We start from the raw sequence: 12,223 nt of genomic DNA on the forward strand, positions 1-12,223 counted from the left end.
CACGGACCTCTAGTTCTACATGATGGTTAAAAAAAAAAAACAAAACATATCTCATAGTCATTCCCTATTTGTGTGCGACACTTTACCGAGTGGGCTGGCTTCTCCGGGTGCTGCTTGCTTCACTTGGGTTCCTACATTTAATTTAAGAACAGAGAGGAGTGTCTGCTGAGGTGGGTATAGCTGTAGAGAAGAGCTAAAAGTGAGTCTTCAGACTATTCAGTCAATAGATGAACACCTTGGAACTTCGACTAGATGCTTAACTTGCCTGAACTAATTGATATTGAAAGTCAAATGGCCCTTGATGTCTCTTCAAAGATAACCGGGTGGTGGAAATAGAGCTCAGTATTGGGGACAGCAGCGGGGACAGCAAGCGGCAGCGCCCAAAGGCATCTCTGGGACACACAGGTCATCTTCAGGTTTGTGGGCAGGATAGTTTTGTTCATTTTTTGGCCACTAAAAGGGAGCTTTAATAAAAACTATGAACTCGGGTAAAAAAATCCGAATGTCTATTAGCTATATGTGCGTATGTGTTGTAGGAGTGACCCCGTTGTACTGACTGCAAATACATCAGTAAAGCTGATGACAGCACTGTGTTCATGTATGTGGTCAGTACATCTTTGAAAAGTTACAACTGTAAGCGATTTTTTTTTTATCATCACACCCCTTTTTGGTTAAGCTTTGCAGTACTGAACATCTGTGACATCAGACATCTGCAGAAGGCATTTTTTGCATCATTTGCAATACAAGAAATGCATTTTCAGCAGTTTTCTACTGCAAGCGTTAAAGTGCTGTTATAATTAAAGCAGTAGAAAAAGCTTGAGAGACAGACGTCGTCAGCTCTGAGTTATGTTAACTTGAAAACATCATTCTCTCTAAGTCTTATGAATAGAAAATACTTTTAGAAGACAGTTACGTTTGCTAAGCAAGGGCAGCAGCTGCTCCTGGATACATCATAAGAAGTTTTATTACTGTATGTAGAAGACACTTGAATTACTGACTACTTAACCTTTATGCCAGTGCATGCTTGAAAATCTGCCTGACTTGCACAGCTGGGCTTGGCAAATACTCATTTCTTGTGGTTTTTCTTTTTCATGAAAACATAAAAGAATTTGTCACAGTATGTGGAATAGTGATGCTGGTGATTCCTTCCAGATATCTGCAATTGGTTGATAGATGTACATGGGCTTGGGCAAAGAAATTTTGGGGGCAAATTTTGGGGCAAAATCACCGCCACAGGGTGGTGATTCTTGGAGGCTGGACATCTAAAAGCTCCGGATGGTCCCCAGAGCTTTGCCCTGTGCTGCAAAGGGGTCCCAGCGTCAAGGGTGCAGAGCTGACAAACCACAGCCACTGAAGTGCCCTGTCTGTGGGCTCTGCAGGTCATGTTTTATGAAAATATGGGAAGATTGGGGCTCAGACCCCTGCCAAAGCCCCGTATCATGAGCAGACTCCTCGGCCAGTTCAAGTTAACCTCTGAAATGCCCGTAAGTGCTGCAGTGGGTACCATCACTTTCACAGGTATCGGGGTGCTGGCTTGAATATACTGCCTGTAGGTTAGCTGGCCTAATGACCAAAGCATGCTAAACAAACTCGAGATAGCTATTTTGAAATATTTTTAGGGGCTGATGCTGAACAGGCCGGGTCCGACAGAGGCCATGTTTCTTGGGCTGCTTAGGGTGCAGTAAAGGGTGTGGAAAAAAGGGTCCTTATCCCCTGTTGCGGCATGGGGTCTTGTTATTTTACTGAGAAACTTACTTTTCACCTCCTGCAGTGCTGGCTGGGGATGTCATTTGGTAGCACTTGTGCAACAAAAGTGTTAGGCTGAACTTCTCCTGCGTTACTGGTGTCAGAGGAGCAAGACTTTGACGCCCGTTACTTGCACAGGTCGTCCTTGAAAGGTAACCGGTTCCCTCTGAACATTCACCTGCAAATGTTCAGATTTTACCTCTTCCACCTTGAAGTTTTGGGCAGAGCAATGCCAACACTTGGCTGCTGGCTGCCCAAGAGGTGATGCTGATGGCCAGGCCGTGCTCGCCCCATCTCCACGCAGGATAAAAAAAAAGACACTTCAGCTCATTTTACCTTCTGCACAGACTGTGGTTACAACACGTGTCTTCAGCCATCTGGCTACACCAGCCATTCGGGCAGGCTCTTCGCTCACATGTTGTCTGTCAAATCACAGCAAAATCGGGCGGCAGCAGCATGCAGGGGGTGTGGAAGGGCTGACAGCCCGTCCGTGGGTGCAGTGCCCCACACCAGAGGGGTCTGGGACATTTGTGCACACTGAGAAGGTTAAAAAGGGAAAACAAATTTGCTGTCGGGATGTAAACCTGAACCAGTGAGCATTGCAGTTGAAAATAAAACCATGAAATACCACTATCATGACCTGTCTAGAAAGAGGGTAATGCTGATACTGAATAGTTTTCTACTATTTTGGAGGCTGAAGGTGTAAATCCCGTGTAAGCGAAGCCTTCAGAAGTGCAGTGAAAAGCGATCTCAGCGTCATTGAATGGGATTGTGAGCTATCAGTGGCCAAAGCAAGAGGTTTCTTCTTGGTTTGTCAAAGCCCTCCCACAGTAATCTGCCAACAGCAGGTCGTGCCATACCGCTGCAGGCATCTTCAGCTTCACTGCTTAATAAAACCCAGCCCTCTCTTTCCCCCTCTTGCCATGGTATGCAAAAAAAGGAGTGCAAATTAGTGGGCCTCCCAGCAGTCCAGCACTAGGAAAACATATTCTAAACAACAAGAAATCATGAGGGAAAAAGGTGATGAGGATGGATCTGCCCTCAATTACATGCCAGTTAGATACTTACAACCAGAGCTGTGTCAGGACTGAATTCCCCGAGAAGCAATCGCAGCATTTAGAGGATTTGCATGTTTCATAAAGAAAAAGTAATGACACAAGTTCAAAAGCAGCCTAAGAGAGGAAATGTTTCCACTAACTATTCTAAACCAGACGCTGCACCCTCAGAACAAAGGTGCAGCAAAGCTCAACCACCTTGTCTGCTGAATTAGCCTGGTTTTCACCTCAGCAGAGATGCCCCTGGGAAGCTTTGCAGGGTCCCGGGCAGCACGGCAGCCCGCGCGTGGCTTTACCCTCCAGGGATGCATAGGGCAATGTTGCTAAAGGCTTCCAGCTGCAGCTGGGCAAAATTTAGTCCATATTAACCCTCTGTTACTGGGACAAATGGCATAAGAAAATGTGGTGTAAAGCCCTCCATCCCTCCTGGCGCTGGATTTGCAACCCACTGGTTGCAGGATGTAAAGCCAGCAATAGGCATCAGGGCAGGGAAATCAGGGCCATGAGCCATCGGTGGGGATGCAGGGGAAGAAACCGCATAGTAGACAGAAGCGCCGTGTCAACTATCGAGCCAGGCCTCCATGGGGCTGGTGCTGGGGCCAGTGCCAGCACCAGGCATGCAGCCCCACCAAGCTCTGGCCGAAAGCACCGCTGTGCTGGGGGTGGAAGCTGATGCTCAGCGTCACCTTCTCCTTCCCCGCAGCCATCCCGGGAGGGACCCGCTCCGGCAGCGGTCACCTCCACCACCCCACAGCAATGCCAGACCCAGCACAGCAGGCGCCGAAGCCTGTCATTAGGGGCCGAGCATCCTCTACCAGCCTCTGTTTATCCTGGCGGTGCGGTTGTGAGGTGCTTACTCATCACTGTAACAAGCAGGGTGCAGGTTTGCATTCCTGTTGTGCCTGTTGCACACGCCTGCCGGCCCCACGCTGGCGAGCCAGCCTGTCCCCCAGCCCGCTGTGTCGTGCCCACAGGCTCACAGCTGCTCTACAAACTTCAGGGAGATTCAGGACGAGAGACTTTCAGCGCTTCGGCCTTCCTTGCCTTGCTCCAGCTAGCAAACTAAATGCAAATTCAGTTGGAGGGTGTCTGGGCTGCGACGAAATGCCGCGCAGCATCCGCCCGCGCTGCAACGACAACGCCCGACGCCTTTGTGCAGCGGCAGTCTGGGGGAGATTTTGGCAGGCAGAAAGCAAGTGGCTGAGGCTGCTGGCAGGAGCAAGGGGATGCATCGCTCCTCCTCCGTGGTGGGGATGCTCAGAAGCCCCGTAGGAGTCAGAGTATTTGTGTTTCCCACCCAGCTGCCATCATCTCACCAGTCTCCCATCACAGGGAACTGTCACAGCACTGAGCCTTGACGCATCGGCACCTCAGCCTCGTGTCTTCATTAAAATGGCAAACCGTGAGAGCAAACGTGACACAAATGACTGTTGTTAGATCGCAGAGATGACATCCCTCTGAAGACTAAAAATTTGCTCTCTGGGACAACAGCAAAGTGATGCTCGGTGTGTCCGTGCACCGGTAAGGACTTGGCGCTGGAAAGGCACCACCTGAAAGGACACCGGTACCTGCAGAAGGGACCTCCCTGGGGCACCCACCTTGGTGGGGGGGCTGGGGGTGTCTCCTCTCCCAGATTAAAGAGGTTTGAAAGGATAATCACTGCTAGGTCTAACTTAAGGACTGATGGGGCGACTGCCAGTCAGCTCTAGCTGCAGATGGTACTTTCATCTTAGCAATCTGAATTGCAAAACGTGTTTTCCTAACGTCTCCCCCTCCTTTTGTATCCAGCATGTTTGTCAGTTTTTATGTAACAAAACCTATTTTAAAATGCTGGCTTTGGGTACTTTAGCTGAAATCCACTTTCCAGCTAAATGGACTTTCACCCCACTGCAGAAAAATCCCATAATTTAGCACAGAACTGTGCTCTTCACAAATCTCTGCAAAAAGAAATGTGAAAGTTGTGCCTCCTAAAAAATGTTAACCAATATTGTTGCTTAAATAACTGTAAAAGAAATGACATCCTCTGATTGTTTTTTTTTAAAAAAATCACATTTAATAGAAAGATTTTATCTGGTAGCAAAGTGTTTAATTATTTTAATACCACTCAACAAGAGCTAACAAGAACCATTTCTCTAGGGAATAAAACTACATACGTAAAATAATATTTAAGCAAATTATTTAAATCAATCTGCTCTCTTGGAGCATTTTATTGTTTTGAGTTACCCATGTTGAAACCCTGTATCTATAAGACAGGCAATATTAGGGCCTCACTGCCCCTAACACATGGGGCCATCAGCAGGGTCTGGCTTCCACCCATCCACCCCAAGCACAGACCAGGATTCCTGTGTAGTTCATGAGTTCACTCAATTCCTTACACGCATTTGTGAAAAAGAAAAAAACATCTCCTGGATTTTCATTTTTATACATAAGGACACATATGAAACTGTCCATCATTTATGCAGGGACTGCATCGTAGATTCAAACACCGCATTCCTGGCTGCTGCAGATTTGGCCCTTTGAAGCGTACGGAGCTGCAGTGACCTTCAGCAGCTGGAGACCTGGACCTAAGCAGCCTGCGCATTTCTAATGCACTTTTGGTGTCCCAGGGAAGGAAAGAAAACACAATATTGTTTGTGCCATCATTGTCTCCCAGCAATTTCCACAAGGAACTTTTCAGTGGACACACTTGTTTTCTACTGGGCTCAGTGTTGACGTAACAGAAAAGTTTATATACCCCTGGAAGCCTTTCTGGCCATGAGTTATGCTATATAAACGCTGTTTTCTTTGTTGTTAATATAAAAAAGTTGTGGGAAATGAAAATATTCAAAATGACACGGCAAAGCAGGGGTAGGGGACTTGTTGAATATAAAGCTGAATTGTCCCTGTTGAGGAGAGCGCTGGAAACATCTGGGAGAAAAGCAGCAGCGCAGGCTGTGGGGTGAGCAGAGGAACCAAACAATTCATTAAGATGCTACTGCAAAGCAACCTCTTCCAAAATTCAGAGGGGCAGCAAGCAACGAACTCCTGGATAAGGAGCAGGACAGCCCAAAAGCAATCTAAATGGGGCTATAAGACAAGGTTACGTATTATTCCAATTTATTTCAGCTGTCGGTGAGGAACGTGGTGCTAAACCCAGGCCACCCTTTGGTGCTTTGGCACAACCACGTCCTCACGGGTTCCTGGCCCAGTACTCCTTCGCAATAGTCAATGTATCATTTCTTCTCTGAAAGAATAAATGTTTTATTGATGTTCAACTCTGTAATCATAATGAAGGAGTAGAGAGTCTTAATTAAGTCATTAGCAGCTGTTATGAGTCTATATTTTGTTCTGTAAACCTGAAAGAATAAATAGTAATAATACTATTAAAAACGTATAACCTTTTTTTCCCCCCATATTTTCTGGATGTTATAAAGTACCTTGAGAAATTACATGAAAGATGTTATGCAAAAAAAAAAAAATAATGCATTAGGGTACAGGGCCCATTTGAGCCGTAACAGAAAGTGCCGCAGCACCGAACTTGCTGCTCCCCCTCCCGAGGTGCCAACCCCACCGCGGACCCTGTCAGCACCAAACCGTGTGCCTGGAAACAGCAACCGGGAGCCTTGGGAGCAGAAAGCATGAGCCGGCAGCTCGCAGAGAAATCCAAACCACCTGCCTGGGACCAGCAAGAGCTGTGCCATTCCGAATGCAGCGGTGTTTGACCCCGGTCAGTCTGCAGAGCCTCAAACACTTTCCTCTGGCGGTACGGGGCATCCGACAGGGAATTTAACTGTCGGGCAGCAGGACGGCTTTTCTTTGCCGCTGGAGATGGTTCACAAACACCTTATAGCAGTCCCTGGGCAGCCGGGACTTTGCAGTGGAAATGACTGGCCAGCAATCAAAGGGAAACCTTATGAAAGAGCACAGGAGGAGCAAGCCTCCAAAGAATTCAAGTCTGCTACCAGCTTTAAGATTTCTTTCCGCTCACGGTATGGCTGCCTGAAAAAGATGGACACAACAGAGCACTACTATGAGTTTATCCTTTCATGTGTAAAATCTCTCTGTAGATGCCCACTCAATCACAAGGCAAGAAAACAACAGGTACATTCAACTTTAATTAAATAATCATCAGTTATATGTACAGCTATAACAGAGGGAAAAAACAGCTACAGAAAGGATGCAAACACAACCCTGGACGCGGAGCAACAGTCGCAGGGGCTCGGCTGGACTAAAGCATTTCTGCCATTCTCCTCATTTGAAGACGTGTTTCACCTAAAAGGTGATACTGAAAACCATGAAATCATCCTGAAGCTGCTTACCGAGCTGACCGAAGATAACAGCCTGGCCCTGTGGGATCATTTTGTGTTTCTTTACTGGAGCCCAGACTGCCTCCTCTGCAGCCAGCACCAGCGGGACCCCACAGAGATGCTGGGGCCTTTGCTCGGCACAGACCTGCCGCCGTGCCTGGTGTAATCCCACAAGCAACCTCCAGCATCAGTATGGCTCTTCTTGGGGTGCTGCAGCGGCTCCAAAGGTACATATAAAAGTCCTTAAAAAGTCCCTTTCAAAACTATGGCAAAATATCTGGAAGGACCAGTATGCAGTACAAAGCCATTAAAATTGTACACACTGAATTATCAATATCTGATAACTTATTAAATAAATTCACAGAAAAAGAAGACACTTTTTTTTTTAGAACAACCTCTGATTTTTCTTAAGTTTTACTTGCACAGAAACAAGTTGTGGTACTCACCGCTCACAGTCCTCTCATAACAACGGAGGTGCTTTAGCAAAGTTTAAAATGTGGTTGCACACCAGGTACTAGGAAAGTTTACAGCCCTTGTATTTTAACAGGAATCCAAATCCTACGCTGGGAAGGGAAATCTCAGCACACCGCCTATGGTCAGTGAGCAATTGCCAAGCGAGGCTGCTATTTCTGTATCGGCTGAGAAATACGCAGGAGAATTTTCTCAGAAGAACAGGCTGACTTGCCCACAGCTGTACGTAAATCCCAGCTGTGCAGATGCAATCCCAAATTATTACAAGGCCCCTTTCTCTGGGAGAGCTGGTGGATAGAGGCAGTGCTCGCACACACACGCTACGCTGGTGCAAACCCCCTCGGAGCAGGGCAGTTCATGGGTTTTGACGGTGATTGACCTGTCCAGGCATTTTACATCCATGTCTCCAGGCCCTCACATCTAGATTTTTTTTTTTTCCCTGAGGACTTTGGTGCGATTACTCGGGCATTTCCCTGCATGTTTCAGAGCAAGCTACGTGGCGTGCCGGAGCCAGCCAGAGCCCGGCAGCAGCGAGCCGGGCGTAATGCACATTTCCCGAGGGATGCTCGGGCTGGCTGAAGTCAGGCGAGGCGGGAGCGGTGTGGGACACGCTGCCGCCAGCACCCAGGGACGCCAGCGGTGCTCAGACCAAATCAAAGCAATTCCAGCGCCAGCAGCACATCGCAGCTACCCAAACTATGTCAACACCGAGGCAATAGTTGACTGCTAACATGCATGCAGCTCACTGCTATTTATATCACATGCCGATTATCAAAAATATGCTACGTCCAAGGACAGCTTCACCATGACATTGTGATTGGGGTGGAGGAAGGTGAAGGAAGGAGGGGCTGCCTGCAGCAGGCACGCTCCTGCCCAGCCAGCGCTGCTGATGCCACTGGAAATTTTTGCCCCTTGAGCTTAATGGTGCGAGAACGGCCCCCCACCTCCCTCCCCGGCAGACGAAGCGCTGTCATTTTCTTGGCATTCGTGCAGCCCGGGGTCAGCAAGGCGAGCGGCTGATGCTGTGCTTTAACATGTCTGGAAATGCACAGACTGCTCGTGACAGGGGAAAAGGCCGAATGAAAAACCACCACTCGCTGCAACCATCCGCCTTCATGCGATGCGACAGCAGGGGTGACCACTGTTTCTGGCATCTGTACGTAGCAAGTACCTGTTTGCAATACTAAACACCGGCCTGAGCCTGTCTGGCATTGACGTCTTCGTGTTAACATTGCAGTCACTTCACCCTCCCTCCTCTCCGCCGAACCCCAGGGCAAACCTCCAACTGCGTCCAACGTGCCCCGAATCCAGCCCAGCAATGGATCAGGCGCTTGCCACCTCTCAGGACCTTTCGCTAGACGCACGGTACATGCAGATCTACAGCATGAACAGCAGAGAAACCTGGCATGGATGATGGCAGAAACGTGGCCTTGACATAAAGATGCCAATAAATGAAAACACAGTCACTGCGACACCTTCATTTTTCCGCAGGTGCGGTCAATGGCGCTGTCTGAAGCCCCAGCCACAGGGGACGTAGCAGGGTCTGCCCCACGTCCCAGGACCTGTTTCACATAGACACACAACTGAACGGGCATGCAGAATTAACTACACCTCGGCCCCGGGAGCCCATCGAGCTCTCCGCACACCCCCCAGGCCAAATGGAGCTTTCAGTCACTCCCTATACTCTTTATTTTGGAGGCACCGGTGCCATCACAGAAAACTGTTGTGTTTGTTCTGTTCCAGGGCCATTTCGTTGACCAGCTGCTCTATGGACGACTGAATGGCAGCCTTCACGAGGGAAGACGCGGTTTCTATGAGAAGCAATTCATACTGCTCCCCAGTTCTGTGCCCATGGTCGCCCGGAGCTTTCTCCTCTGCCTGGGGACCACCGCCAGCCTCGGGACCCTCTTTTTTACCAAAATCAAAGCTCCCGCTTGATTTTTTATTCCCTTTTTGCTTATTTCGGTGCAAAACCGGGGACGGCTCGTAGGCCTGGTCAGAGTCGGTGTTGTCAGAGTCCTCAGCTTCGGTGACGGTGATGACGATGCCGACACTGGCACATGTGTTTGCTTCTAATGTCACCTGATGGCTGGAGCAGCCCTGCACGCTCCCTGCTTCATCTTTAAATGCCGACTGACTGAAATCCATTACAGTCTCTTCGACTTTGCACTGCTCAGGAAGATTTATGCTCTTTTCTGATTCATCCCCTTCAGGCAGCTCTTTGCAGGTATTAGGGGTTTCCTGCAGCTCGGTGGTTTCAGGGGCACTGTCGGGTTGATCCTGGGAAACGGGCGCTTCGGGAGCAACTTCCCCACCTTCCACATGGACTGTGGTTTGGGGTAGGCTCCCCTCCTGCAGTTTATCCTGGGCTGTTTCATCAACTGTCTCTGAATCGGTTATTTCCAGCTCAGCGGTGCACTCCATATGTTCCTCTGCATCAGGTGTGGGCTCTGTCAAGGGCTCACTCTTCCCAACAGAGTTGGCACTTTCCTTCCCTGTATCCTGGTCCTCCTCCGCAGAGACCGGGCTGAAGGATTCACACTTGTCCGTCGGGGCCAAATCCTCTGGCTCTTCACTAGCTTTATTCGAAATGCCCATCACTTCATTTGCTTGAACACTGCCCTCCGATTCCTCCACTGCTTCAGAGGGGCTGGGTTTTTTCTTGCCTCTGGAGAACCGTACACAGGGCATCTTCACCCCAGAGCTCGCCCGTTTCTTCGGGAAGCCTTGTGCACAGCTCTCCTCAGCATCCATCTCCAGCCGCACTTGGGAATCGGAGGGCACCTTCTTCCGCGAGGAGGATTTCTGCCTTCTCCGAGGTCTTGCGAGGTTTTTGATGGCTGCCCAGGTTCCTTTGGAGGATCGCGATTGATTAGAAACTTTCGCCTCCCCTTGGTCAGCGCTGATGCATTGGCTTTTCTCCTCCGAGGCTCCTTCACACACATCCTTCACGGTCAGCCCCTTCTTACAGGACTTCTTCCGCTTCTTAAAACAGAGCATGGAGGGTTTTTCTGCCTGTTCCTCCGACGGGGAGCACGTCGCCCCTGTGCTGTGAGTCTCTGCCTCTCTTGGGTTCTCCATTTGAATTTCCTTTGCTGCCTTCACCATCTTTGCTCCTCTCCTTCGTTTGTGTTATATTACCAATTTTCTTGATTAATGCATCAGACACAAGAACTGCAGAGATGCTTAACGTGCATTTTTCCCTCAGATTGTTTTCAAAATAACGTTAGTCACTCTTTAACGAGCGGATGTGGCAGTGAAGAGAAGTTCTGCTGAAGCTATCGCATCCACTTTATAACTCCCACTTTGTCTTATTACTCGCTTTATCACCTCTCCAAGGAATCCCTGGTAGACGTGAAGTTGAACAGGCTTCTCCTTGGCTTTGCTGGCCAAAGTCACTCTCACCTCCGGGACAACCCACTTCAAGTTCCGCTCGGTCTACCAGCACGACTATTTAATTGCCAGTCTGACATTACTTTTTTTTTCCCCCAAAGGATGACAAATCAAGCCAAGAGTTAACAATTTTTATTCACCCCACGGACCTGGAAAGAACTTGCACTTTCTGAGTTATCGGCAATTCCACATTGCACAGGGAGCTTGATTGAAGCACCAGTAAAACCAGTGGCAGCCAGTGGCTGTTTTCTGCCCCCCAGTGACAAGGTCAGATGCTGCTTTGTCTCAGCTTTGCTTTCTGCTTCAGTTCCTCTCGCAGGTTATGTGAGGTTTGCTGCGAAGCATGGCCAATGATTCCATCTTTGATCTGCAATACAACAAACGAGAAGACCTGTAGAGCAATTTGTTTTTTTCTTAAAGTATTAAAAAGTTTTTTTTTAAAATATATTTCATTTTGGGAGGCAGACCAGGGCTGGGAAAGCAGTTCTATCTCTGGATGCACCCTAGCAGTTTTTTTCCGCTAATTAGCATCAAAATCCAAAGGCAAAATAAGCCCACCAAGATGTCCACCCAGTGATGTTCCACCACAGATATTACTATTTTGCTATTTTGTGTGGTAAAAGGGGACTTTTTTTTTTTAACTACCCATATTATGGCAAATCTCTATTACGCATGCACACGCATATATTTTCTTCTCCTACGGTTAGCTAAATCTTTTCCACACTGCTCCATATGCACTCATAGTTCCAGCTAGGGAAATTACACCCTGAGACAGCAGATATTTTTATCTTTAATGCACCATATGACAATATGCAAAAACACAGAATACAAAAAGGAGGCTTGAGGAATACAAAGGCGAAATCACATGGCAAGAAGGGAGCTTATTTATACTACGTGCATGCCTTCCATGGCAACCTCAATTAACACTGCAAGTGTTCATCAAATATATGATATGGTAAGATATATGTCACCTTTTAAAAAAAAAAAAAAAAAGCGTTGCCTCAAAACATCATGGAACAGTTTTGGTTATAAAGACGCAAAAACGTGTTACTGCAAACAGACCAACTTCTCTGGGACTGGCTCCGAGCCTCCAGGCAATTCTCGACACAGTATTTGGTACTCTGCTTTTAAGTAGTAAGGTGATTAAAACGGGGGCTGTGGCGGGGCGCGCTCCCCCCGCGGAGCAGATTTGGGTGGCTTTTTTTTAATGATTATTTTTTAATTTTAATTTTCCAAGAGGAAAACGAGCCCAGCTGACAGAGGGGCGTGTGT

At 48.1% G+C, this 12,223-nt stretch overlaps 1 protein-coding gene across 1 annotated transcript; it reads right to left on the reverse strand.

Annotated features, from left to right (window-relative positions):
* Window positions 1-9,268: 9,268 nt before the first annotated feature.
* AKAP5 (A kinase (PRKA) anchor protein 5) lies at window positions 9,269-10,666 on the reverse strand. The gene has a single exon (XM_009703031.1). It carries the CDS (start codon window positions 10,664-10,666, stop codon window positions 9,269-9,271), a length of 1,398 nt encoding a protein of 465 aa, XP_009701333.1.
* Between the last annotated feature and the right edge of the window lie 1,557 nt (window positions 10,667-12,223).

Source organism: Cariama cristata, unplaced genomic scaffold (assembly GCF_000690535.1).
Source record: "Cariama cristata isolate BGI_N322 unplaced genomic scaffold, ASM69053v1 scaffold19086, whole genome shotgun sequence".
Lineage (NCBI taxonomy): Eukaryota > Metazoa > Chordata > Aves > Cariamiformes > Cariamidae > Cariama > Cariama cristata.